General features: G+C 40.8%; 1 protein-coding gene across 1 annotated transcript in view; it reads right to left on the bottom strand.

Moving 5' to 3' along the window:
- Positions 1-21,918, bottom strand: part of LDAH (lipid droplet associated hydrolase) — a 180,308-nt gene extending 158,390 nt beyond the window's left edge. Inside the window, exons 1-3 of the mRNA XM_063442120.1 lie at positions 21,798-21,918; positions 10,046-10,117; positions 3,318-3,466 (exon numbers count right to left, since the gene is read on the bottom strand). Coding sequence (XP_063298190.1) covers positions 3,318-3,462 — 145 coding nt within the window. The 5' untranslated portion in view covers positions 3,463-3,466; positions 10,046-10,117; positions 21,798-21,918. The remainder of the gene's footprint in view (positions 1-3,317; positions 3,467-10,045; positions 10,118-21,797) is intronic.
- Positions 21,919-25,486: the final 3,568 nt, after the last annotated feature.

The following is a 25,486-nucleotide window of genomic DNA, read 5'->3' as shown; positions in this document are numbered from 1 at the left end:
CCGGGGAGAGCATTCTGCTCAGGTAGGGTGGGAGCTTCCCAGAAAAGCTCTTAAACACAAGGCTGGAATGATGCCGGGCAACTAAGGTGGGACTATGCAGACTGTGCTGTTTCAGTGTCCTGTGCTAATGATGTGTTCTCTGGGTAAAGTTGCTTGGTGTCGTTCATCACTCACTTGTTCATTTCTTCTGTTTTCACTAGATTATTATTTATTTAACTTTGCAAAATAATAATTTTAGAGTTCTGAAGAATAACTTGAAGGATAAAAAAAAGAAATAAACAGATTCAGGACTAAATCTGCCCATACTATTACCGTATATACTCGAGTATAAGCCGACCCGAATATAAGCCGAGGCCCCTAATTTTTCCCCAAAAAACTGGGAAAACTTATTGACTCGAGTATAAGACTAGGGTGGGAAATGCAGCAGCTACTGGTAAATTTCTAAATAAAATTAGATCCTAAAAAAAAATATATTAATTGAATATTTATTTACAGTGTGTGTATAATGAATGCAGTGTGTGCGTATGAGTGCAGCGTGTGTGCGTATGAGTGCAGCGTGTGTGCGTATGAGTGCAGCGTGTGTGTGTATGAGTGCAGCGTGTGTGTGTATGAGTGCAGCGTGTGTGTATGAGTGCAGTGTCTGTATGAGTGCAGCGTGTGTGTGTATGAGTGCAGCGTGTGTATGAGTGCAGCGTGTGTGTATGAGTGCAGTGTGTGTGTGTATGAATGCAGTGTGTGAGTGCAGTGTGTGTGTATGAGTGCAGTGTGTGTATGAATGCAGTGTGTGTATGAATGCAGTGTATGAATGCAGTGTGTGCAGGGCCGGTGCAAGGATATTTGCCCCCCCCATATGTCCTGACCTCCCCTCCTCCTCCCTCAGTGGTCCTTACCTCCCCACCCCCGTGTTCCTTCACCCCCCTCCCCCAGTGGTCCTGACTCACCCCTCCCCTAGTGGTCCTTACTTCCCCCTCCCCTCCCCTAGTGGTCCTTACTTCCCCCTCCCCTCCCCTAGTGGTCCTTATCCCCCCCTCCCTCCCCTAGTGGTCCTTATCCCCCCCCTTCCTCCCATAGTGGTCCTTATCCCCCCCCTTCCTCCCATAGTGGTCCTTATCCCCCTCCCTCCCATAGTGGTCCTTATCCCCCCCTCCCTTCCTCCCATAGTGGTCCATATCCCCCCTCCCTCCCATAGTGTTCCTTTTCTCCCCCCCTCCCTCCCATAGTGGTCCTTATCCCCCCCCTCCCTCCCATAGTGGTCCTTATACCCCCCTCCCTCCCATAGTGGTCCTTATACCCCCCTCCCTCCCATAGTGGTCCTTATCCCCCCCCCTCCCTCCCATAGCGGTCCTTATACCCCCCCTCCCTCCCATAGTGGTCCTTATCCCACCCCCTCCCTCCCATAGTGGTCCTTATACCCCCCCCCCCTCCCACAGTGGTCCTTATACCCCCCCCCCCCTCCCACAGTGGTCCTTATACCCCCTTTTTTTTTATTATTATTATTATTTTTTTTTTATTATTATTTCTTATTTTATTTTTTTTTCGTCCCCCCTCCCTGCTTGATACATGGCAGGGAGGGGGGCTCTCCTTCCCTGGTGGTCCAGTGGCAGTTCAGTGGGGGGGAGAGGGGGGCTGGCAGAGCTGTACTTACCTGTTCTGCAGCTCCTGTCAGCTCTCTCCTCCTCTGCGCCGTCCGTGCAGCTCCTTCTATCAGCTCACACTGTAAGTCTCGCGAGAGCCGCGGCTCTCGCGAGACTTACACTGGGAGCTGACCGAGGTGCTGAACGGACGGCGCGGAGGAGGAGAGAGCTGACAGGAGCTGCAGAACAGGTAAGTACAGCTCTGCCAGCCCCCCTCTCCCCCCAGTCTGTATTATGGCAATGCAAATTGCCATAATACAGACTCTGACTCGAGTATAAGCCGAGTTGGGGTTTTTCAGCCCAAAAAATGGGCTGAAAAACTCGGCTTATACTCGAGTATATACGGTAATTAATTTTCGGTTTTATTTACGAGAGAGCACTGACATACCTCATAAGTTAACAGTTTAAAGAAAGTGTCAGACAGCAGTAATGCTACTTGTCACCCACCCATCTCCATCCCCTGTGCTGTGGTGTTGGGTTACATGATTTATTATGGGTTGAACCTGGTGAAAGTTTGCAATTGATAAGTAAATTTAATAATTTTAGAGAATATCCCCTTTGAGAGGTATAGGATGATGGGGCAGAATCAATCGCTAATGTATAGAATTTTCCTTCACACCGTGATCAAACAAGAGGCTACCTCATCAACATGCTACATGGGCACTTTGGGATAAAGACCCTGCCGCAACAAAGGGGTTAGGGCAAAGTCAACATTTTGGCATTTATAATGGTTAGCCCTGAGTCCCCGGTTGTGTGCCTTGCCAGATCAGGGGACTCAGAACTAACAGCAATAAATGCCAAAATCCCGCCCTACTCTATTTCTCCCCCTATCAGGTAGCGTGGCCAAATAGCAGTATTGTTGCAGCCAGGCCCCGTCTAGCATGGCTCTCCTGAGCTCTAGTGTTTAGAGTATTGCTGTGGGTTACAACTAAGCTTCTGAGAGAGAAGATACTCTGGATTAGCAAGCAATGTAACTAGGGGCTCGGTAAACTGCTTATGTTTTATATATAATTTTTTTTAAGATTGTGTATATCTGAGAGTATGTGTAACAGTCTGTGCGTATACACTCATCAGCCACGTCATTAAATCCACTGACAGGTGAAGCAAATAACATTGATTGTATTGTTACAATGGTAAAAAGGGGTGATATGTATTAGGCAGCAAACGTTGGAAGCAAGTCTTGTGGGGTGCCCCCAGTATGCCGTGGTTAGTACCTACCAAAAGTGGTGCAAAGAAGGACAACTGGTGAACCAATGTTAGGGTCATGGGAGCCCAAAGCTCATTGATGCACGTGGGGAGTGAAGGCTAGCCCATCTGGTCTGATCACACAGAAGAGCTACTGTAGCTAAAATTTCAGAAAAACGTACTGCTGGCCAAGATAGAAAGGTGTCAGAATACACAGTGTATCGCAGTTTGCTGCGTATGGGGCTGTGTGTGTGAGTGAGCCAGTAAGACCATGCACCTATATGTGCCAGTTGGCACTTTTATATTAATACGTATATTTACTGAGGAGTTTGGGCAGACATAGAATGGGCGTTAGGTACTATGTGGGAGGGATTATAACAGATTTTTCATACCTAGCAAAGCCCCTGGCAAGCCATCCTAATACATACAATTAATAAATCCAGATGTTGCATAGAATTAATATGATATTATTTGACATCTAGTTAGTGCCAAACTTACCAGGAATGATGAAAAATAAAAGCTTAGGTGGACTTTCTCCACTTGTCTTCTTTAGATTTATCCATGGGCCATATTTCAAAACCTCGGTGGCAGCTCCACCACAGTATATAAACTCCTCATGCATTGCAATGTGGTCTTCAGACATTGTTCTTCCACAAAAAAGAAAAAGTCGGTCAGTCACATATTACAGTTCCAAAATGTACATGTTACGTAATGTTTCCAATAAAAAACTGGTCGGGATGCTTAAAATATATGACCATTGTTAAACTATATATTTTATACATGTTAAAATGACCACCAGGGTTATGTGATCATGTCTTGTTACATTACACTGTGCTAGAAATGTCTAGTACTTCAGAAAAACTCTCCAACCTTGATGGACAGAATCAAAGAAACACATATTTTAAGCATCTGCAGTGTAGAATCCAAGCAGAACCTTAATCATGAGCCGCAATGCTCATACTAAATGATATTTTTTTTAATTCTAATCACTAGCCCGTATGTAAAAAAAAAATTGCGAATTTGAGAATGCATGTGGTAATTTTGTAATGAAAAATACTTAATAAAAATTATTAGAACCAAAAAAAAAAAAAAAGTAAAATTATGGGGGACCTGCATTTTTAACCTGCCAAACTTCCCGACGGATCTTAATTTTCTGAGCTATAACCATAAACGCTAACCCTTACATCCATCTTCAAAGTCAATCCCAGTTTCTCAACTCATTTATATGAATACAGAAAAGAAAGATTCTCAACTCTTACCCAAGGACAAACACTAGTCCAAATCCCACTCTCTGTACTCTAATTCCTAACCTATAATTACTCATACTGATCAGGTAACTGTAATTGCTAATTTTTAACCTCATCTTCTGATGTCAAACCCTAGCCTCTAATCCATAATCTTGTTCTTAACCCTATGACCCTTATTTCTGATTCTGACGCTTATTTCTGATTCTGACCATAAACATTAATCCAGTTTCTGATAATTACAACATGTTAAATAATAACTCAAGGGGGCGGAGCCTGATCTCCGAGCGGTCCAGACATGTGTTGCCTGAACTCCTCTCAATTTGGCTGATTTAGGGGTGTTAATCCTGGCCAACAAGATTAGATACGCATTGGGGTGCATCACACTAGTCAGGGATACCCGAAGGAGCTAGTAGAAACCTCACTAGAGAGTTTCACCCATCGGGAACCAGGGATTAACTGCTGCGGCCTACTGGAGACAGAGCAAGTGAGAGGCGGCCGACCTCCTCCCTCCAAGGTCTACTATAGAGTACCGCTACTCTCCAACTACCCCCTCCTCCGTCTGGTCAGGCAGGGGATATACCGGTCCCCACTGGACCTATACAAGCGGCATTGACTGCACTTACCGAACTCCACCTGCACAAATGGCAGAGGCCCATCTGAGCGATCCACAGGGCCTGAACAAGACAGAGTCCATGAAAGGTCCACTGCAAGCATCCTGAGGCGGTTGGACAAAATCTTTCAGAGCTTTTGGATAAAACTATGGCAATGTGAACATGTTGCCCTGACTGCGTGGCAGGAGGAATAAATGAGGAACACAGTGCCAGGGACAAAAAGGCTCCCTCCAGGCATCGCAACTCAGCAAGCACCCATGCAATTTACTAATTACTCACCTGGGCTGAGAGCTACACGAGGCTTAGCCTCCCTGCATTACCAACACCGGCGGAGGATCAAACGCAGACGGCGCCAAGTACCAACTGGTTCCATGACCCCCCAACGGGGTAAAGACTTAAGCTCCCTGAACTCTCAAGTCTGTGGTCTATTGATGCTGGCTATCATTCAAGTCTGGGGCTGGAGGGTTGCCCTGTCCAGGAACCGTGCTGCAGTATCCTACATGGACTTGCCTAGTCACACGTCTGTTTTGCTCCCTGTGGGAAACGGATGAACAGGACGAAGTGCTTACCGTTGAAATCAAGCTCTTGATTAAGTTGGCAGATGCCATTATGAACGTAAATTTATGTTGTGTAGTTCATTATTAAAATCTACTTTTGCTTAATTTTAACTAGAGCAGAGATATTGTGCTATCTTAGATCCCAGTGGTTTTAACTTTAAGTAATTTGACTCAGCATGTTATCAAGCACATTTCACAAATTACTACTCACCATGTCTAGCACTTGATGTTCAGACACTGTCATTGCCAAGTCTGATATTTAAATGTGTATACTTGTCTGTCTACGTGATCTTCATGTTATCTTGCTATTGTGCTAGTATTGGATCAGTATACTAACCCTCCTATACTTTTATTTAATCTCATGCCCATCATCCATAAGCATTATTTCTGTTATTAGTCTTTAACATGTATGCCTAGCTTAATCCTGTGCTCTCCTTGCTCACTCTACATGCCTAGGCAGTATGCTTATATTAAGGAACCAACAAGGAATATCCTTCTAGTTGTGCCAGATTAACGTGATGTTACAATCATATTATAAAATGGTGCCTATGTTTTTGTGCCTACGACGTTATCATTTTGTGTACTATGTTGCGTGTCATTCGCTGTTATGGCACGATGAGCATGTATGTTAATATTTACACTGCAAAAATAAAGAATAATAAAAAAAATAAATAACTCACGCAAAGCCTCATGTTTCCATGATATATCAGCAGAGAACATTTTGTTATCTGCAAATCTATAGCAACAATAATGAAAGACATTATTCTTGCTTTTAACAAGACTTATTATCGCTATGGAGGGTTGCAGATCAAACAAGGTTTAATGCCCATTCAGTTAAGTTGAAAAAAAAAACCAAATATTACAACTTTAAGGACACATTAAAAGTTATTTTTGAGGTGTCCGTCAAGGGTTCTCCCATTTCATGAACACATATTTTAAGTTGGCTTCTTGTTCTTTTCTCACTATTTATCCAATGTGTGTTTCAAGTTTATGGAGAATAGTTTATCAGCCATTAACTGCCAAACTACATTTTAGCACCTAGAGATGTTTTTAACACCTTGGACCCAAATGGTTTGAAATAATTTTCTCCTCCTCAGCAAAGTTAACATTATGGACCTTAATGAGGTTTACTCAGTTGGTTTTGCCATCAATCAAACACTTCGCACTCTCTGTGTAACGTTAAGTTTGCTTGTGGACATTTTTATAAGTCCCATGTATAGCATTGTATTATTGGAATGTCGAAGAAACGCATCCAAGATTATTTTGTTCTAGAGCATAAGGTTACACACCTTGGAGAACATAAGGCCCATGATAATATTTCTGGGATTCGCTGGACATTATATAATTATGTTGCCATTTTCTTAATGAGGTCCTGAAGCAAATATAGATTTTTACACCATAAACATTGTGTTTTAGTTTTAATATCCCACCAATTGCAGTAAACTGGGGATGCTACCTAATAAAAACTATCTTTAAAAGCCAGTCTAGCCTTTTTTTTAATATAGGACTGAAAGTATCATTTTAATCTTTAAAATGAGATCAGTGTAAAACTGGTAATATTTTAAATTTGAATAATTTAATTTGACATGTATAAAATCACCCCAGGCTCCCTAGCTTACCTCCCACCTGGAGCTGTAGAAACGTTGAACAGATACAGGTGTTAAGGGTAATCTTTGCCACCTGAAAACGTTTCTCTGCAGTCCACGTATGTTCATGTCACATCAGCCAATCACGGTGCGTATTTGTGATTTACTATATTTTGGCTTGTATGTAATCTGTCTGAATGTTTAAAATAGGTGAACTTGAGCATTGCAAAATCTTAGCAAATCAGAAAACATTCTCATAGAGAACAATAGCTTGTCAGGTTGTGAAGATTGTGCCACTCATGTACCGTTTGTCTTTGATGTTTCTCTTTGAAAACAGCTGATTGGATAACAGTCATTAGTCTTGATGACTTCACTGGAGGTGGATCATGCTGTAGTTACCGCTGTTCCATAGCTGGAATTTAAAGGGACAATATGGTCACCAGAACAACTACAGCTTAATGCATTTGTTCTGATGAGTATAATCATTCCCTGCAGTCATTTTCATGCAAACACTGCATTTTCTCTGAAAATGCAGTGTTTACATTGCCCCCTAGGGACACCTCCAGCGGCCACTCCTCAGATGGCCCCTGGAGGTGCTTCATGGGGCAGTGCTCTGCATGGAGATGCTGAATTTTCCTCATAGAGATGCATTATGTCAATGCATCTCTATAAAGAGGTGCTGATTGGTCAAGCCAGTGTTTGGCCCTGCCCCCATACAGCCACCTTGCCGATTTCAGTCAATCCAAGGTTTTCACCATGGAAATGCATTGGATTGGCTAAAAATCATAAATTCTGATGATGTCAGCAAGGAGGCGGGTCAGGTGCTGGGCCAACGCCGGCAGACCTGTGTGGCGCTGGAAATACGGTAAGTTGTATTATCTTTTAAGGGGGCAAGCCACCTAAGTGATTTTAACACTATAGGGTCAGGAATACATGTTTGTGTTCCTGACCCTATATAGTGTTGATTTAAGTATTTTTTATATAGTTATTTATTTATGTATTTATTTTTCCATTTAAAAAATGGGAGGCTTATGAATCTAAAATACTTAAAGAACATATCTAACTAAAAAATATATAGTTTTGCATTTGAACTGCCCAGAAGCGGATATAAAACAAGTTGTCACTCCAGATCCCTAAAGCACAGTCCTGCTTAATTGTTTTCAAGCCCTCTTTATATTTATTTTGTGAGAGAAATGTCGTCATTCATTTACTGATCCATTAAACAAACCTATCCTCTTTATTGCTTTTCTATTCTTTTACTATGTTTTTGACTATTCTACTGATGATTTTAATACTTTTCCTTCAGGTAAAGCTCTATAGACAATCAAAAGATGGTAAACAATTTGTTTATATCACACGTGATATTTGTGACAAATAGGAAAGCTAATTAATTAGTTCATTTTTTTAAAATAAAAGCAGGGCTTTTATATAACTCCCACTATACTGTCTTTGTGCCCACCTTTGTACAAACTGTTATTTATCGCCCTTATTTTGTCTTGTTTCTCATTTTCTTTTGCTATAAATCGAATGGTCTCTCAAGATTACCCATTTCTCTGCTAATGGTACAACTCCCACGGAATTTAGAACTATCTAGCACAGTTTTGAATGAGCTTACAACTGTTAGAGTTATAAATACAATTTAATGGATGGAGTTAAGTTTCACTTTTATTATAAATATATTAAAACCCTCAGAAATCACACAGAGCAAAGGCCCACAATCTATCTTTTCCACTCATACAAAGTACAATAAAATCCCACAGTAAAAATTAATATAATGGATTACTGCAAGTTTATCAAAACTATCCTGAGTATATAAAGAGTATATACATAGGTACCCCATATTCAATTGTAAACATTCTAACTGTGCCTACCTAGGAGGGACAGTGCCTAGTTAGAGCCCAAGTCCCTCTGTTCCTCTTTTCTATGAGCTCCATATTGCTGGTGTTTGACAGTGTAACAGAGATCCACAGCAATAATACTTCCAGTAATGTGCTTTTAAACTACAATAAATGTGTATAGACAAAAATCTGTGTAAATGAGAAACATTGTTCTTGCTCTAAAATCAGTTGCATAAATAAATGAAGTCAGTTAAAAATTTCAAAGGACACCCATGCCCTTCACCACACACTCCAGGAACAACCCTAAAATGAAGGTGCCCCTCTTTGTCCATTTGAAGTTTAAGTGGTACACAATTGCATTCTGTAGATCAGTGGTTCCCAACCCAGTTATCATGCACACCAAGAGTACAAGATTTAGGCATTTCCCAATTCTCGTCCAAAATGATACAGACACAATCTAGATCATTGAAGTGGCTTGAGGACGGGTCTAGGTACCATGGTTATCATTAAAGTACCGCTATCAACTTGTATTCAGAATGTTACAGTGCTCTTGTCCCTAGATCTTTATAGGTCCCTCCTTACTTTTACATAGATTTTTCTAGCGCCACTACAGAGCTGCTCATCTTTCTGCTTTCTGCGACATTGTGGAGACAGCGTGGCCTGCTTCATGATGTTCCAATCCAATGGACCTCATAGAGGAATCAATGCTTCTACATAACGTGACAGAGTTTTGCTAGGTCAGTGTAGGGGAAGCATCTTTTGTGGCTGTCAAGAAGGCAGTCGGTAGAGGTAGATTTAACCCTGCAATGTAAACATTCCTGATTCTTAAACCCTGTTTTATTGCAGGACACTGCACTTAAACCACTTCATTTAAGTGGAGTTTCCTGGGTGGCTTTAGTGGTCCATTACAGCATTTAAAAATGCATTAAAATAATAACAGAAAAAAGTTTGTAAAACTGAAGCATCATGGAGACTTCTCTCAAGCTTGAAAGAGGCTCAGGAGACTAACCAGTCAGGAGACTAACATGTGTGTCCTGGGGATTTATCTTATCCCATAAACACTTGTGCAAGGGTTTATGGGATAAGACACAGTTCCACTCATCACACTGTATGAGTGAAGCCCTGAATAAGATTATAACAGCCATAATACTAATGATATTAAAGTATTCTCGCAGCAGACCTTACAATACCGCGGTGTGCTGGGCAGACAAGTTACATTTGTGTTTCTAAATTACATTGTATGGATACATAACTATTCATAAAACAATGAGTTAGAATTCATAGAAGCAGCATTAATATCAGGTAATGCCATGAGGATTAAACAAGATACAGTATTTTACATGTAACAACCATGTCTTTAATTGCATTTTGATGTCACTTTGCTTACCTGAAAAGAGCAAAGCACCAAGGTCCAAACTTGACTAGAAGTGCGGTCCTAAATAATGGCCCCAATGTATATCTTTTTTTTTTTTTTTCCCAGATGGTCCAGTTAAAGAAAAAGGAAAAAAATAAAGAATTAAACACTAAAACATAATTTTCTGATTATAAAAAACGCATAGTTGTTAGAAGAGATGAACTTAATTTCAAATAAAATATAGATATTAAACGCATAACTCTTTAAATGTAACATAGTGAGTATTTTATAATGTATCTTCCCAGCGACACAGGGCACATTAACATCAACAATTATACAAGTACTCATTATTGTTTTCACTGCATCTGTATCAAACACCTACGGTTTTGCTGTCAAAACCCTAGCTTTGTATACCATAAATAGCAATTTCCCTTACACACGGATTCTTAGTGTTTTATAAATCCTTACATCCTACATAAAGAGCTCTGTGATTGGTTATGTTACCCTAAATGTAGCGGGTCTGTTGCCATCGACTTGCTAACTAGATGCTAAGGAGCCATTTGAATCACTTAGACTCACCAAAACTACCATGTTAATGCTAATTCCAGTCGTGTTTATGTGTAAGATGGCCGGACAGACGGACTGCCACATAGTAAGAAAGTGATCTTCAAAACTTGTAACACCAACACTGACTTCATTATTTGAGAATAGCGGTGGGTGCTAGTTGATGTAATCTACATTATGTCAAATTGGTGGGTCAAATTTACACTATAAGTATCACATTTAGGCTCATGGGGTAGGACATGAGTGTAGTGAGTGGAAATATGGAGTCCATGGGAGTAGTCAAATGTCTACCAGTCTGTTTACTTCATTACTTTTTTCTAAAGGTACCCTCAAAACATTTTTCAAAAGCTGGCAACTACATCAGCGTAGTTTATGTATATAGTATATGAAATTATATACACATGGTCTTTACTCTTACATCACTTGAAAGGCTAGAAAAAAGGTGATGTAAGTTTGAATTCTACAAAGAGAGTGTAATTATTCAGTATAAATAAATGATGTAAATAGGGTTAGGGATCATACCAAGATAATGGCATCCGAAGTACAGTTCTAAAGGATTGTAAGAAAATATCTAAACAATTATATAACCATTCATATGTGGTATGATTTTGCAAAGTAAAAGTTTAGCTAGTACTCACCTCTTTTATCCACCTCATTAACCTTTTATTATTTTTGTCTACTGGGATAGCGTCAGCAACCTATTAGACATTCTGAAATAATATACGTCTTAAACAAACCTTTCAGAGATTACTCTGTTCTATCCAATTTATCTTCTTCCATTTCCCTCTAAATTGCTGGAGGTAATCAATTAACAAGCTTTTACGTAGACTTGTGCACGGTGGAAAAATTTGGTTGGGCGAAATTTATTTTAAATGAACCAAAAGGGTGTGAAAAATGAGCCTTTCACTGTATTGGAAAATATATTTATTTACATACATATATATATATATATATATATATATATATATATATATATATATATATATATATATATATATATATATAAATATAATTTGCAGTAGAGTAATAGCATCATTTTCATGCCCGAATAAAGAAAATCCCAACCAAAAAGGATGGTGTTTTGCCATTCTAATTCGATCCACATATTGGCAATTTTCAGCATTTGGTTGAGTGTACAGTCTGACTGATTTTTTTCTTTATTTTATTTCTTTTATGCGGTCATGGACGGAACACCGAATCACAACGTAAACTAACATATTCGCCCATTGTCTGTGTGAATTTGTAATTTGAACGACCCACCAATCTGCCAAAATTTTGACTAATTCCAATTCGTTTGACATCAATTCACAAGCCTGCTCTTCAGTCTACTTTGGGACCCTTCACTCACGATGAAACACAACCTGTTCTCCGCCAGATGCTTTCTAATGCTGGTTGTTAATCTTTATGGAATTATTTGTGTTCTAACAACGGATTCCCAACATGCTCACTTGTTGTGCATGTGCATTATGGCACCTGGTTGAAGAACAGACTGACAAATATTACACACATCTTCCATTTAGCCTGCAATGCAGATTACACTTGCGGATAGTTTCATTCCCTAGATTTATGTTGATAAAGCATCAGAACATGTGCGAAATGCGTCCAGAGTTACTGTAAGTTCTTTCATATTTTTGTTTCCCCCTTCTTTTGGCACATACAGATTTTCCTTTTTTGTATCATTGCATTGTTTTTGTTCTTTTAGCCTCTGGCTCCCATGAGGGAGATATAATCTACATTTATTGACATGTGCTTAAAAATTGTGGATTGCCTGTATGAGGTCTGCACATATTTTTAGAACATGTTGTTAAAGGAATACTATAGTATTACATACATGTTTGAATACATGTTTGTGTTCCTGACACGGTGTTATTAACACCACTATCAATGGATGCTGTTAAATGATTCTGCACTTCTCATATATATAGTGCACACCCTACATTCAAGCAGGGATGTATTTACGACAAGGCAAACAAGGCATTTGCCTAGGGGGGCACTTTCGGGGGGGCGCCAAAACATTTCACCCCAAGCTCCCAGACAAATGCCTTGTTTGCCTCGTGTTCTGGGGCTGTCCACCTTACTGTGAGTAAGTGAGTGAGTGAGTGAATGAGTGTAGCTGTCAGTGTGTGTCTGTGAGTGAGAATGGGTGTGCCTGTGAGTGTGTGTCAGTGTGTGTCTGTCAGTGAAAGTGTGTGTTGGTTAAACAGTGTGTGCGCCAATGACTGTGTATCTGTCAGTGAGTGTATATCCGTGCATGTATCAATAAGGGCATGTGTCTGTCAGTCAAAAAAATGGCCTTGACACCAATTGGGGGGGGGGGGGGGGGGGGCAAGTTTAGTCATGCCTAGGGCAGCACAAATCCAAAATACACCACTGCATTCGAGCATCAGTAATGCTAGCCTTTATTCTTATTTTCCTTTGTATTGTACTTGACAGAAGTTTGAAAAAAAAGCATCCAAAAAAAATTAAAATAAAATGTTAACAAAACAAAAAAAGGTCAAGCAAATGTTAGGTTAGTTGAACCTGCCTCGTCATGATGACCATAGCTTCTTACTAGACTTCTGGCATATGATACAACTCTTATTAGATTTTAAACATTGGAATATTACCCACAACATAAGCATGACTGCATGCAATCTACTCAAGGTTCAGAGGAGGTAGAGTGTGACCTAAAAACAGAACAAGATGTTTACTGGCTACACATTTTTCTGCACACTACATCCTGTTCTTATAGTATTAACTTGGGCATGAAGATTTTGTCTGTTTAGAGTCATTTAGTAACTAAGCTTCCATAAAAGTAAAATAGACAAACAAACAAAAATTAACTCTCCCCCCATCCCCAAAACATTTAAATATCCCAAATATAATAATAGTGCGTAAAATAGCTAAATAATGCATTATATGGGAAATACACATTATTTAAAATGTAATATGTTAAAAATACCATTGATCAATACATTTTCATTTATTTCATCAATGAGAACACGTTACGTTCAATTTTACACTCTATCCCATTGTACAGTGCTACGGAATCTGATGGCGCTATAAATAATAAAATAATAATATTTAGAATGTTATCCACTCTTTTGGTGACATTATCCCTTTAATTACCTGTACAATTATAGTATAGCAGCTTAAAACAATTTGTTTTCATGGGCAGTATATTAATACTGTTATACGTTTTGTCTGTGTTGTTATACGTACACAGTAAATGTCACACAGATAAACGATGACAAATTTCAATTCTAACAAGATCTTTCAGCACGATTTAAAATGGTAGCAGGTGTCCTTATTACATCACTAGATTGATTCATTTTCTTTTACCCATTTTAAAAAGTCCTACTGACCATGTGTAATTATGAATGTGTTGTCATGTCTCCGGCTTAAACGTTTGGAAAATATCCAAAAACCATGTCATTCGGTACACACAGTTTTACATTATTTTTTTTTCATATAAATTACCCCCACCTGCTCAAGGTGATTATTTATCGCTATGTTCATTTGCAAACTGATTATATAAATAAATAAAAATTAACATTGGGCAAAATATATGTTAAATTAAACCTAACTTTTATTCAGTTCTAATAAATATATCTTTGGAGGCATGCACTAGTGTTTGTTTAATGAAAAGATTTGGGGGCGCAGATGCTGTGGTGAAACAATACAGTTCCTGAGACACAGGACTGATTACATTTTGCAATGCCCACAAACTTTGTAAGACAGAATGCAGGTAAGGGCTTCTAATTAAAACAGATTCAGAATATATTCTATTTTACATTCACCAACAGCATACCAAGTATCTTGACAACGGATGTTGGGCAGATCACAAAGACGACCGGACATGACGGCAATGCTTCTCTATTAGAAGTATTTGTTTGGGGAAAAGTAATACATTTTTGATCACTTCAGAGAGTTAGGATCAGGCGGCAGTGAGGAGTTTGTTCAGCGACAGAATAAGAGTTGGACAATGAGTTCCTGGACAGATGCTAGCATCCAATGTTTTAAATCTGTCATTTAATGCAGTGCTGCTCAACCCTCTCCTCAAGGGACACCTAACAGTCCAGGATTTAAGGTCTGGTTTTTTTTTTTTTTTTTTTTTTTTTATAATGGGAGTTTTTTTCATCCATTAGCATCAGGCCTTCACGTTCAATATTGTATGAAATTGTTGTGGCAGAATGCTTTCTTTTTGAAGTAATGGATTGAGAAATAAAAAACAGCTTTCAAAACATAAAACTGCCAGTACACTTTGAGTTAAGAATGAAATCCATGGCTTGTTCAGCCAAAGGTGATACCATCCATTTTGATATATAAATCCAAAAATAAACCAACCCTTTTTTTTGTTTGTGACAGGCACACAGTAATATATAGCAGGCTTACTGGGGGGGAGGGGGTAACTGACTGACTGAAAGCACGTACTTTAGGTCATTTTCTTTCTGTCTTCTATATTTTTTTTCAATCCTATAGACATTTTTATAACAAGATCTGACAGTCTAGTTAGGGTAACCTTTTTGCACCTGCAGAGAAACTCCTAGTCAGTTTTTCCACTTCTCATTAAAAACTCAGCTTTGTGCCAAGAAATCCTGCTTCTCGCCCCAGATTACTGAGGCCCACTCTCTCCTAGCCTGAGATAACACGTCTTCCAGTGATGTGTGTGAGAAAAATCAGCAAGTGTAAAATGTTTGCAAGCCCAACACACTAAGCATGCTGCACTGTACTGCTGCAATGTTGCAGTCATAAAGATAAATAATAAGAAAGAATGCTGATTTTTTTATGGTTTTAGTAAAAAAGCCAAGTACTCAGAAAATATAAACAAACATAACAGCCGCAGGGCTTTCAATACAATAGCATGCCTATATCTGCTGGGGATCTGCAACATAGGAATATTGAAGGAACCAAAATGTTCTTTTTTTATTTACATTGTATCATGTACACTGATCGGTCACAATATTAAAACCAGTTGTTAGGCATGGACCCCACAAGACCCCTGAACGTGTGCTGTGGTATCTGTCACCAAGACATTAGCAGCAGATCCTTTAAGTCCAGCAAGCTGCGAGGTGGATGTTCCAGCACATCCCAAAGATGCTTGTTCGGATTGAGATCTAGGGAATATGAATTTCTGAACAATTTTTTGCAGTGTGGCAGGGTGCATTATCCTGCTGAAAGAGGACACCGCCATCAGGAACACCATTGCCATGAAGGGGTGTACGTGGTCTACAAAAATCTCTGGATAGGTGTACAAAATTCACATGAATTCCAGTACCCAAGATGCATCCTGCTTCCATCTCCTCCCCATGCATCCAGCCATACACCTGATCTAAAAGAAAACATGATTCTTTAAATCAAGCAACCATCTTCCATTGCTCCATGGTCCAGTTCTGATGCTCATGTACCCACTGAAGGTGATTTTGGTGGTGGACAAAGGTCTCATGGGCATTCTGACTGATCTGCAGCTACGCAGCAAACTGCGATGCACTGTGTATTCTGACACCTTTCTGTCATAGCCAGCATTACGTTCTTCATCAATTTTAGCTACAGTATCTCTTCTGTGTGATCGGACCAGACAGGCTAGCCTTTGCTCCCCACGTGCAACAATAAGCCCTGGGCACCCATGACCCTGATGCTAGTTCACTGGTTTCCTTACTTGCGTCACTTTTAGTAGGTACAAACCACTGCATTCGGGGAACACCATACAAGAATTGCCCAGATGCTCAGACCCAGTCATGTATTTATCAGTATTTGGCCCTTGTGAAAGTCCTTCTGAGAGAGAGTTCTAGGTACCTGTGTTTTTTTTTTTTCCTAACACCAGATGCAAAAGTTGAACAAAACTGACACTGACAGCCAGGGAGACAGTATACCAGCTTACTGGCTGAAAGCCTAAAGGAGGTGCCCTACACTCAGGAAGAACAAAAAAGGAGATTTATTGCACATTAAACATTTAAAAAAGAGAGCTATCAAAGACAGGGTGTTTGCACCATAACCGGTTCAGTAAGTGACGTGGTTATGGTGCTTAGAGTGACCCTTTAATGGAGGACTGGCATTGTCATTCAAAATGTATTTCCATCTATTAAATTAAAACATTAAGGGGACACTATAGTGTCAGGAAACAAATCGGTTTTCCTGACAATATAGTACCCTGAGGGTACCCGTTCAGTAGCTCACCTAAGCCAGCGCCGGGCTCCCTTACCTCTCCTCCCCCGCCGACGTCAACATCCTCGTCCGACGTCACAGGAGTTGAATGCGCATGCGTGGCACTGCCGCACGCGCATTCAAAGTGTCCAAAGGAAAGCATTTTTCAATGCTTTCGTACGGACGCTCTGCGTGATTGAGGCATAATATGCCTCAATCATTGCAGATGCGCCTCTAGTGGCTGTCCGGAAGACAGCCACTAGAGGCTGGCTTAACCCCAAATGTAAACATAGCAGTTTCTCTGAAACTTATGTTTGCATCTGAAGGGTTCAAACCCGAGGGACCTGGCACCTAGACCACTTCATTGAGCTGAAATGGTCTGGATGACTATAGTGTCCCTTTAAATAAAAAAATTACTAATATTTTCTTGTAGCATTGTGTGACAAATTGCCTTTTGTCACTGGGTTTTTCATATTTGGACTTTTAAAATATGTTTTCTGCCCCTTTGAAGCCCTGGGAAGGTGTGCCTCTTCCTCTTCCACTCCCCCATTTCCTGTCCCGTTGTTCTCCAGCAGGGCGTTGTCCCAGGGACACTGCCAGACCAGTTTAAACTGGCAGCTTTGTTCCTCCTCAATCTCTCATCAGCCCTTGTAAAACTTTAACCCCATGGCAAATTTACTCTGTTCGTGGTATATGAGCGCTGTTCACCTATATTGGGCGATGAGATCCGAGCTATCTGGGGATAGGTCAAATGTGGGGTTTCTGTGTAATATAATAGGAATTATGTATTTATATGTATTTTACTGTTAGTGTAAAATGGAGATATTTTCTGTACCTGGAGATAATTGAATGTACTGCAGTTCCTTAAGCTAATTATCTCCAGGATGGAGAGGAGGGATTTTACTGTGTATGTGGGAGTGTTATTTTGTTAATTAGTGTTCCCATTGGTTTGTGTCCCTTTTGTCATAGTTTACCGACAGGTCCAGAGGGTGTGCCTCTGGCCTGAAAACTTGCATAAAAGAAAGCCCGTTCGTGCTGATTAAACAGATCATCGTGTACCTTCATGAAGTTTCAGCTCATGTTTGGGGAATTGGATAACTACACTCTGGGGACTGCTATAATCACTATACGCCCCAGGATATAATCACTAAGCTCTGCTAAGAGCTTGTTCCTGTTCCTGCTCTCTGGAATTCGGAGGGGTCGACCTACTGGAAGCTGGACCCTGGTCTTGGGTCCAGAGTGGGTGGAGACGGCGAGACCCCAACCAAGCTGTGGCGGCTTGTGGGGTCTGCAGTGGTTATGGTGTCAGGTGGAGTGCTTGGAGACCTCGGAAAGCACTAGGAGCATCTGTCAATGGAAGGTACCCGGTCGGGGTGCCAGTGGTTCCGTTACACATTGCAATTCCAACATGTAGAGGGCCATCTTGGAACTGCATTACAATTTGATAACTTTACATGAAAGCTACACAATGAGGAAAGATAATGTCATATCAGAAGACAAATATTAGTGATTTTGCACACTTCCAAGATTTCCACAGTGCAGGAAACAGGAAATAGTTTGAAGAATTCTCGAAGGACATTCTGTATCTAACGTGCCCAGGCTTAGCTAGAATTTTATTATTTTTGGTTTCATATAAAAACCAAACTCCTTAACACATTTCAAAATCATCAGCACAAATTATAGACATGTTAGAAAATGCTATATAATGCACAGGGTATTTCTGTGGAGAGAAGACTTTAAAAGAATGTGGACTTAGAGCATCTTGTGGGTGGTGAGGGAACATCGATTGAATGAGTATACGTCAACCACCAAGATCTTGGAGTTTTCAAAGTAAAGTCCTGGTCTTCATATGCACATTCCAGAAACAGGGGACATGTATTTTGGATTTTTTTCTCTTTCTGCCTTGGGATTCCCAAAGAAAACACCATACTACTTTACAGTCATTCCCTGAACCGTTTTTTCCAGTTTTCCTACCACTACAAAGTATGTTTTTTGTATTATCACAGCCACAGAAATTCCTGGCCAGCGAACGACCACCTACATAGGCTCGGAAAGCTTGTCTTGTGGCAGCTAATAGCATCTTAAAACCAGAACCCAAGGTTTTTCATTGAGTATACCTGCCTGCTGGAACCTATAGCTCAGTAGCGTACTGGAGCTTATCGGTTGTTTGAAGAAAACAGGTTCAAGTAGTTATGATTAAATATGTGACAATGTCCTTCACAAATGTGAGTGTGTGTCTGTGTTTTACTTGGCATTGGACTGGTCTAGGAGGCTACAGACCTAAGCAGTCATGTGTGAGCCAAGTTTTTGATTTGCAAGTCTGTAGCTGAAACATAAGCCGTACTAAAAAATACAGCTTAATACTGGGGTAGACAACCTGCTGGTCTACAGCTGCTGAACTAGAACTCAAGTGATCTTCTGCTACCATATAAGACGTTTTACTTTTTCCTACTGCAAATACATCTAGAATTAATTTTAATCCATGAATTAATCAAGGGGGTTCCTTTGGGATCTCTGCCAAGACCAGTTTATTGATTTTAGTCTGCCACTATGAAAATTTTCTTCATGCACTGTCCGATAATATTAAATGTATCTTATTTAAAAAAGAAATGGTTAACATTAGTAAATGTGACAATATGTTTGTTACTTTTCAGCATTGCGCAAGTAAAATGCTGCTGTTGCAAAACTAAGTACATATTGGAATCACCTATATCTAAAGAAAAAAAGTACAAAAAGATAAACTATATCTAAAGCTCTGGTTGAAAGTCCAGCCAGATACCTGCAGAACAAGATTACCTCCAGTTCACCCCATACCAGGCTCATAGTTTATCATTGTTTCTCTTATTTAGCCCTCACTAGGATTGTGGTTGCCAACTGTTTGTAAAGTTAGAAGTCATTCATATTTTTTTTATTTTTTAAAGACCCATTGAAAAGTAATTAACAGGATTTGATTGAAATCAATGTTCTATCTATGTTATTCAAAAAGTTGCGGAAAATTAGACTGCGCAATGTGGATTCCCATATTTTACAAAATACAAGGGTAATGTTGCGCCCTTAATCTTGCAAAGGGATAATTGCAGGACTTCGACCTTAACAAGGGTTATTATATTTTCCCCCAAAAGGACTGCAACATTTTTACACTGATCTCAAAAAATTATGTCCAGATTTTGCAATATTTTCTCTAAATGTGCCACCATTGTGTCTGGATTTCAATTGGTCCGTACGCCGCTGGACGGCTGACATCCAGGCTAGGATGCTTAAAATCTGTCTCCAGATTGTTAAAAACAAGGTCTGAATTTGATTTATATACACAAGCTATCTGTACAGTAATATCCCAAGATTTAAAACTTCTGCAGAAACCTCTGCACAGACCCAGAAGAGACTGAACCAATCATAACACTTGCTTAAAGTTACAGTTCTAAATCCATAATCAGAGCTTTATGGACTCAGCACAGGATTTATGGGAGTTGAAGCTTAATTGTCAAACGCACAGCTAAACTACAAATCCCTAAAATCTAATAAATGAACAGCAATATTTAGGTACCAATTAATTATCTTAACATAATAATGAAAGAGGAATCTCTAGGCTGCAGGTCTGGCATACATTTTCCAAAGGAACACTCCAAGCACAATAACTACGAAATAATGCAGTGGTTATGGTGCCACGTATGCTCTGGCATCCACAATGTAAGCATTGAAACCGTTTGCTAACATTTTGGCAACTTACCTGGGGTCCGCCAGGTGCTGATCACAGCACCTTCCATGTGAGCTAGAAGCTCTCTGTTCTGAGCCAAGCCTAGAGCTGAATAACTTAGCTCATTGACTGAGAGCAATCAGCTCTCAGCTCAAATAGCAAGGCTTAGCTCAGGAGAGCCAACAGAAACATAGGACGTTATCGGCGCCTAGACGACCCCAAGTAATTTGTCAAACTGTTAGAAATTGGGTTGCCTACTTACACAGAGGAAGTCATGGCACCATAACCATTAAGGCGCCCTGTAGTGGTTACGGTGCTTAGATTGTTTCTTTAATCTTTTATTAACTAATGAAAATGACATCAATAACATTGCACAGCATTCGCCTTAACTCAAAATTTACTTAGAATACAAGAACTCTGTAAGAAAATCAAGGAGGGTCCAAACAACATAACTAAATGAATATGATCACACAGTGATTCAGGCATTTATTTTGACTCCCAACACATATATGACATCATGCGTCACACACTTAAGGAAATGAATCTGGCATTTGTTGTCAATGCTCTTACTAACTCCTGATTTTTCTATAAATCCTGATATCCACAAAACAAATCCATCTTGCATTTTTGCAGTGCTGAGACATAAACATCATATGATTGTGTGCGTTCTCTGTTTACCTCTGTGGATTTGTAAAAAAAAAAAAAAAACGACTTCATATATTCCACTCTTCAATCAAATCAAAGCAAAACAGAAAAAAAAAAAAAATACATTAAGGCATCAAAGCGTTACCAAGGTTGCATAATGTGGATACAAATCAGCTTATTAACACAAAGTATAACTGCTGATGTAAAAATTGTGTTTCCTCATCTACAAAGCAGTAACAAAGCTTGTATGGAGATCATTATTGAAGCAGAGGGTACCTGGCACAGCCAGGGCATATTTCTGGGTTAAACCACGCAGTGCACTGCAGGCTGGCATGGGCAGCAGTAGAGCAAGTCATTTCAATGTAGCAAATTTTCAGCAACATTGTATCAATAAGGAGTGATGGGAAAAAGGGAACTCTGCAGCTGTTCTAGTACCACAGCTACCATGATGCTGTTGCCTATACAGCTTGGCAACGCCTCATGGGAGTTGTAGTTCTGCAAAAAAAGCTTTTGGCATCCCCTGCCACAGAGGCCCCCTGCAATTTATAAGAACCTCATTAGACCCTGCAGGTCTCCCAGCCCACTCATATGATCCATCACTCCACTCCCACTCAGCACACAGGCAGTGAGTGACAGCTGTGAGGTGGAGGCAGGTTATTCAGTGTCCCTGCAGAGGGATGGATGGATAATTAATTAATATACAGACAGGAATGGGCGTGTGGTGGCTGCACATGGTATGATCATGGCTTGTGTTAATACCTCACATCATTCCAGGTCCGCTTCTAGTCATATCTCCCCATAGCAGCAGACATACAGGAACAGAACGGGGGGCGGCGGCAAGCAACGCCCTCCATGTCTTCACATACAGCTCCTCACATCCTCTAACCAGCTCTACATATAGCTCCTCCCACTTCCACATAACCACGCCCATCTCCCCGCATGGCCCCTCCCATATCAAAACGGCTCGCACTGTAGCTCTACCCAAGTCACCGCATGGCTCCTCCCACATCAGAGCGTCTCACTGTAGCTCCGCCCATCTCCTCGCATATCCCCTCCCATGTCCTGGCAGCTGTCCCTATAGCCCCGCCTACCTCTAGCGGGCATCTACGCAAAGCGCCCGGCGTACAGTACGGCATGACTGCAGCCACAACGTGCGTCACTGTCACAGACAGACAGAGAAAGCGAAAGCAAGGGCAGGAGGGCACAAAGCTGGGGCCAGGAGGGACAATGGGCAGGGATAAACACAGGGGATAGCAGGGGCTCATCTACAGCAGGGGCCAGGCCTGGGATAAATAATGGCAGACACAGAGGACAGGGGCCAGGCCTGGGATAAATAATGGCAGGCACAGAGGATAGGGGCCAGGCCTGGGATAAATAATGGCAGACACAGGATAGGGGCCAGGCCTGGGATAAATAATGGCAGGCACAGAGGACAGGGGCCAGGCCTGGGATAAATAATGGCAGACACAGAGGATAGGGTCCAGGCCTGGGATAAATAATGGCAGACACAGAGGATAGGGGCCAGGCCTGGGATAAAAAAATAATGGCAGACACAGAGGATGGGAGCCAGGCATGGGATAAATAATGGCAGACACAGAGGATGGGGGCCAGGCCTGGGATAAATAATGGCAGACACAGAGGATAGGGGCCAGGCCTGGGATAAAAAAAATAATGGCAGACACAGAGGATGGGGGCCGGGCCTGGGATAAATAAAGGCAGACGCAGAGGATAAGGGCCGGGCCTGGTATAAATAATGGCAGACACAGGATAGGGGCCAGGCCTGGTATAAATAATGGCAGACACAGGATAACTGGAACACGTATGGGGACAGACAATGAACATATCTGTTACCAGTTAATAAACACAGGATAGCAGGGGCAAGGCTCGGTATAAATGTGGACAGTCAGAGAGTATAGCAGGAGTCTGTGTATGATTGGTGGCAGATACAGAGGATAGCAGAATGGTGACAGATACAGAGGATAGCAGGGGCCAGACTGTGTATGAATGGTGGCTAATATCGAGGATACCAAGACTCAGGCTGGGCATGAATGTGATAGCTTATTGCTAAAACAAAAAAAAAACAAGTGGTGCTTCCAAGTCCTCTCCTTAAGAGTGATGGCAAAGCTGCAGTGATTTAAAGGGCTTTGACCTCTGCACATAGCTCATCGGTCAGTCTAGGGACCATTATTTGTGGTCCCAGGTGACAAAGGGCACTCTCAGTTATTGAAAGATACCTTGGGCTTCCTGATTTTAACTCCTCGCAGCTCAGGATCACTGCAGCTGAGTATGATCAGTCAGCCGTGGTGATTTAAGGGCTATGTGCAGCACTCACTAATTATGGCCCCAGCTGACAGATGGGGACCTTCGCATATCCAGTGATATCTGGGGCTTCCTGATCATGGTCTGCCATAGAGAATCATTGTATTCATTGATTCTCTATGGCAGAATCGTAGGCATATTATGGTGATGCACTGTGTGGGCGACTTGACAACTAGCTTATCCTGCATATTTCTTTATATATATATATATCCTGTGTTCTTCAAACACCATAAACGGAGCGCATTCTTTTTTTTTTTTTTGCTGTATATTTATGTGTTGTTTCGATTCCTGGTGCGTAGGCAAAATATATTTCAGCCCAGATTTCAGTTTTCTTTAAAACATAAATGTTGTTTTCACATTTTACGCAGATTATTTTTTTGCTACTGTGGCTGTTATGATTTGTTATTACATACAATTTAAATAAAAATATTTTCTGAATGGAAACACTAATTTAAACACACAGTTGCACCCGATTGCTTCCCTTTGGGATGTATATTATTTGCCGTAGACTGCGTTTTCCAAATGATTTTTCAGAAATGATGAAAATCATTTTGCCGTGGAATAAAGTGTGACACAGGAATGAAAACTGAGCTTAAAGAGGCTCTGTCACCTCTAGTCATGTTATGAGTATTTTATAGAAATAAAATCTTCATGAAATATTCATGTTAACTGTGTAATCAAAAGACATCATAAGACAATGTAATGATTACTTTGCCTTATGGGCGAAGTCTAGGTTATTTAAAGGGACACTCCAGGCACCATAACAACTTCATCTAAATCTTGAATGGTTTAACACCAAAGTTGTCTCCAGGGCTGATCTCAGATCTACCTGGCTTCTGAAATGCTCTCAGTTAATCAGTGACTCCCCACTCACAAAACTGTCTTGAAAAAGGTACCGGAGGGCTGATTATAAGAGGCACGCCAGTAATGTGAACGTCACTGGCATCACGCAAGGGGGAGAGTCCACCCAAAGAACTGACAGGTCTGGCTGCTTGCCAATCAAGCAGGCTTGCCCACCAAGGTTGGACCATGCATCGAGAACTGTTTTAATGTTCTCTGCTGGTGCCCTGATCTAATGATGCTCAAACACTTTGCTTTCTGGGGACAGTTCCCTGGTGTCCCCAAAAAGCAGTCACCAGGTAGCAAAGTCCGGATGGTGGGTTAGGAGCTGATAATCGGGACTGTCCCTCTGATATCGGGAATGTTTTAAGACCTGTTATATGTAATTGACACATATAATAGACATATCAATACCAAAGCCTCTCATGTAAGTAGACGTAATAGGCTTTGACACAAACTTGAGCATTTGTTTTGAGGATACTTGTATATCATCTTTGGAGATCAGATTATGATGATGATGATGATAAAATATGCCATTGGTCCTTAAAACTGTTAAAGATGTATTTATTAAAAATTCATACTAGTTTTCTTACATTACAGTTTCATATTTTTCTAATCTCTCTTTACTGTACTTCAAACAGAAGCACGGATCAAATATAGAAACAACCAATCAAAAAGTTGATAGGAGGTAATTAGAGATGCACCAAAATGAAAATTCTGGTCCGAAACCGAAAATTCAAGATGCCCTTGGCCGAAAACTGAAACCGAAAATGACTTTTTTCCCCAAATGATTTTAAAACAGTTTTTTCTATAATTATATTAATATTAGACTATTAGACACAGTGTGGGAGGTGGTGACTGGTGACAGAGTGACTAAGGGAGGGGGTGATTGGTGATAGAGTGACTAAGGGAGGGGGTGACTGGTGACAGTGACTGATGGAGGGGGTACCGTCCGGAGGTCCTCCCTGTCCACCATTCCCCACCATGGCCCGTAGATGGGGGGGAGTTTGAGGCCCTGAAACACATTGATCTATTCATGACTCTCAACAAAGCTCAGACATCATTGAAGCAAGTCTTTCGCTACACACAAGGTGTTTTTAGGAGGCCTGGTTAGCAGAGGGGCTTGGCAACTAGCCGCTTCTGGACAATTGGTCCCAGGGCTAACTCAGCTTCCCTTTTCCTTGCAACATCCTCTAGGAATTTCTCTTACCAACATGGTACAGACAAGATCAGAGGGGCACTCGGCAGAGCATGTACTCCCGCAGGTGAGCTTACCTATGACAACCTCT

Source organism: Pelobates fuscus, chromosome 2 (assembly GCF_036172605.1).
Source record: "Pelobates fuscus isolate aPelFus1 chromosome 2, aPelFus1.pri, whole genome shotgun sequence".
Classification (NCBI taxonomy): domain Eukaryota; kingdom Metazoa; phylum Chordata; class Amphibia; order Anura; family Pelobatidae; genus Pelobates; species Pelobates fuscus.
The sequence above is the reverse complement of the archived record's forward strand: the minus strand, read 5'-3'. Positions and strand labels throughout refer to the sequence as shown.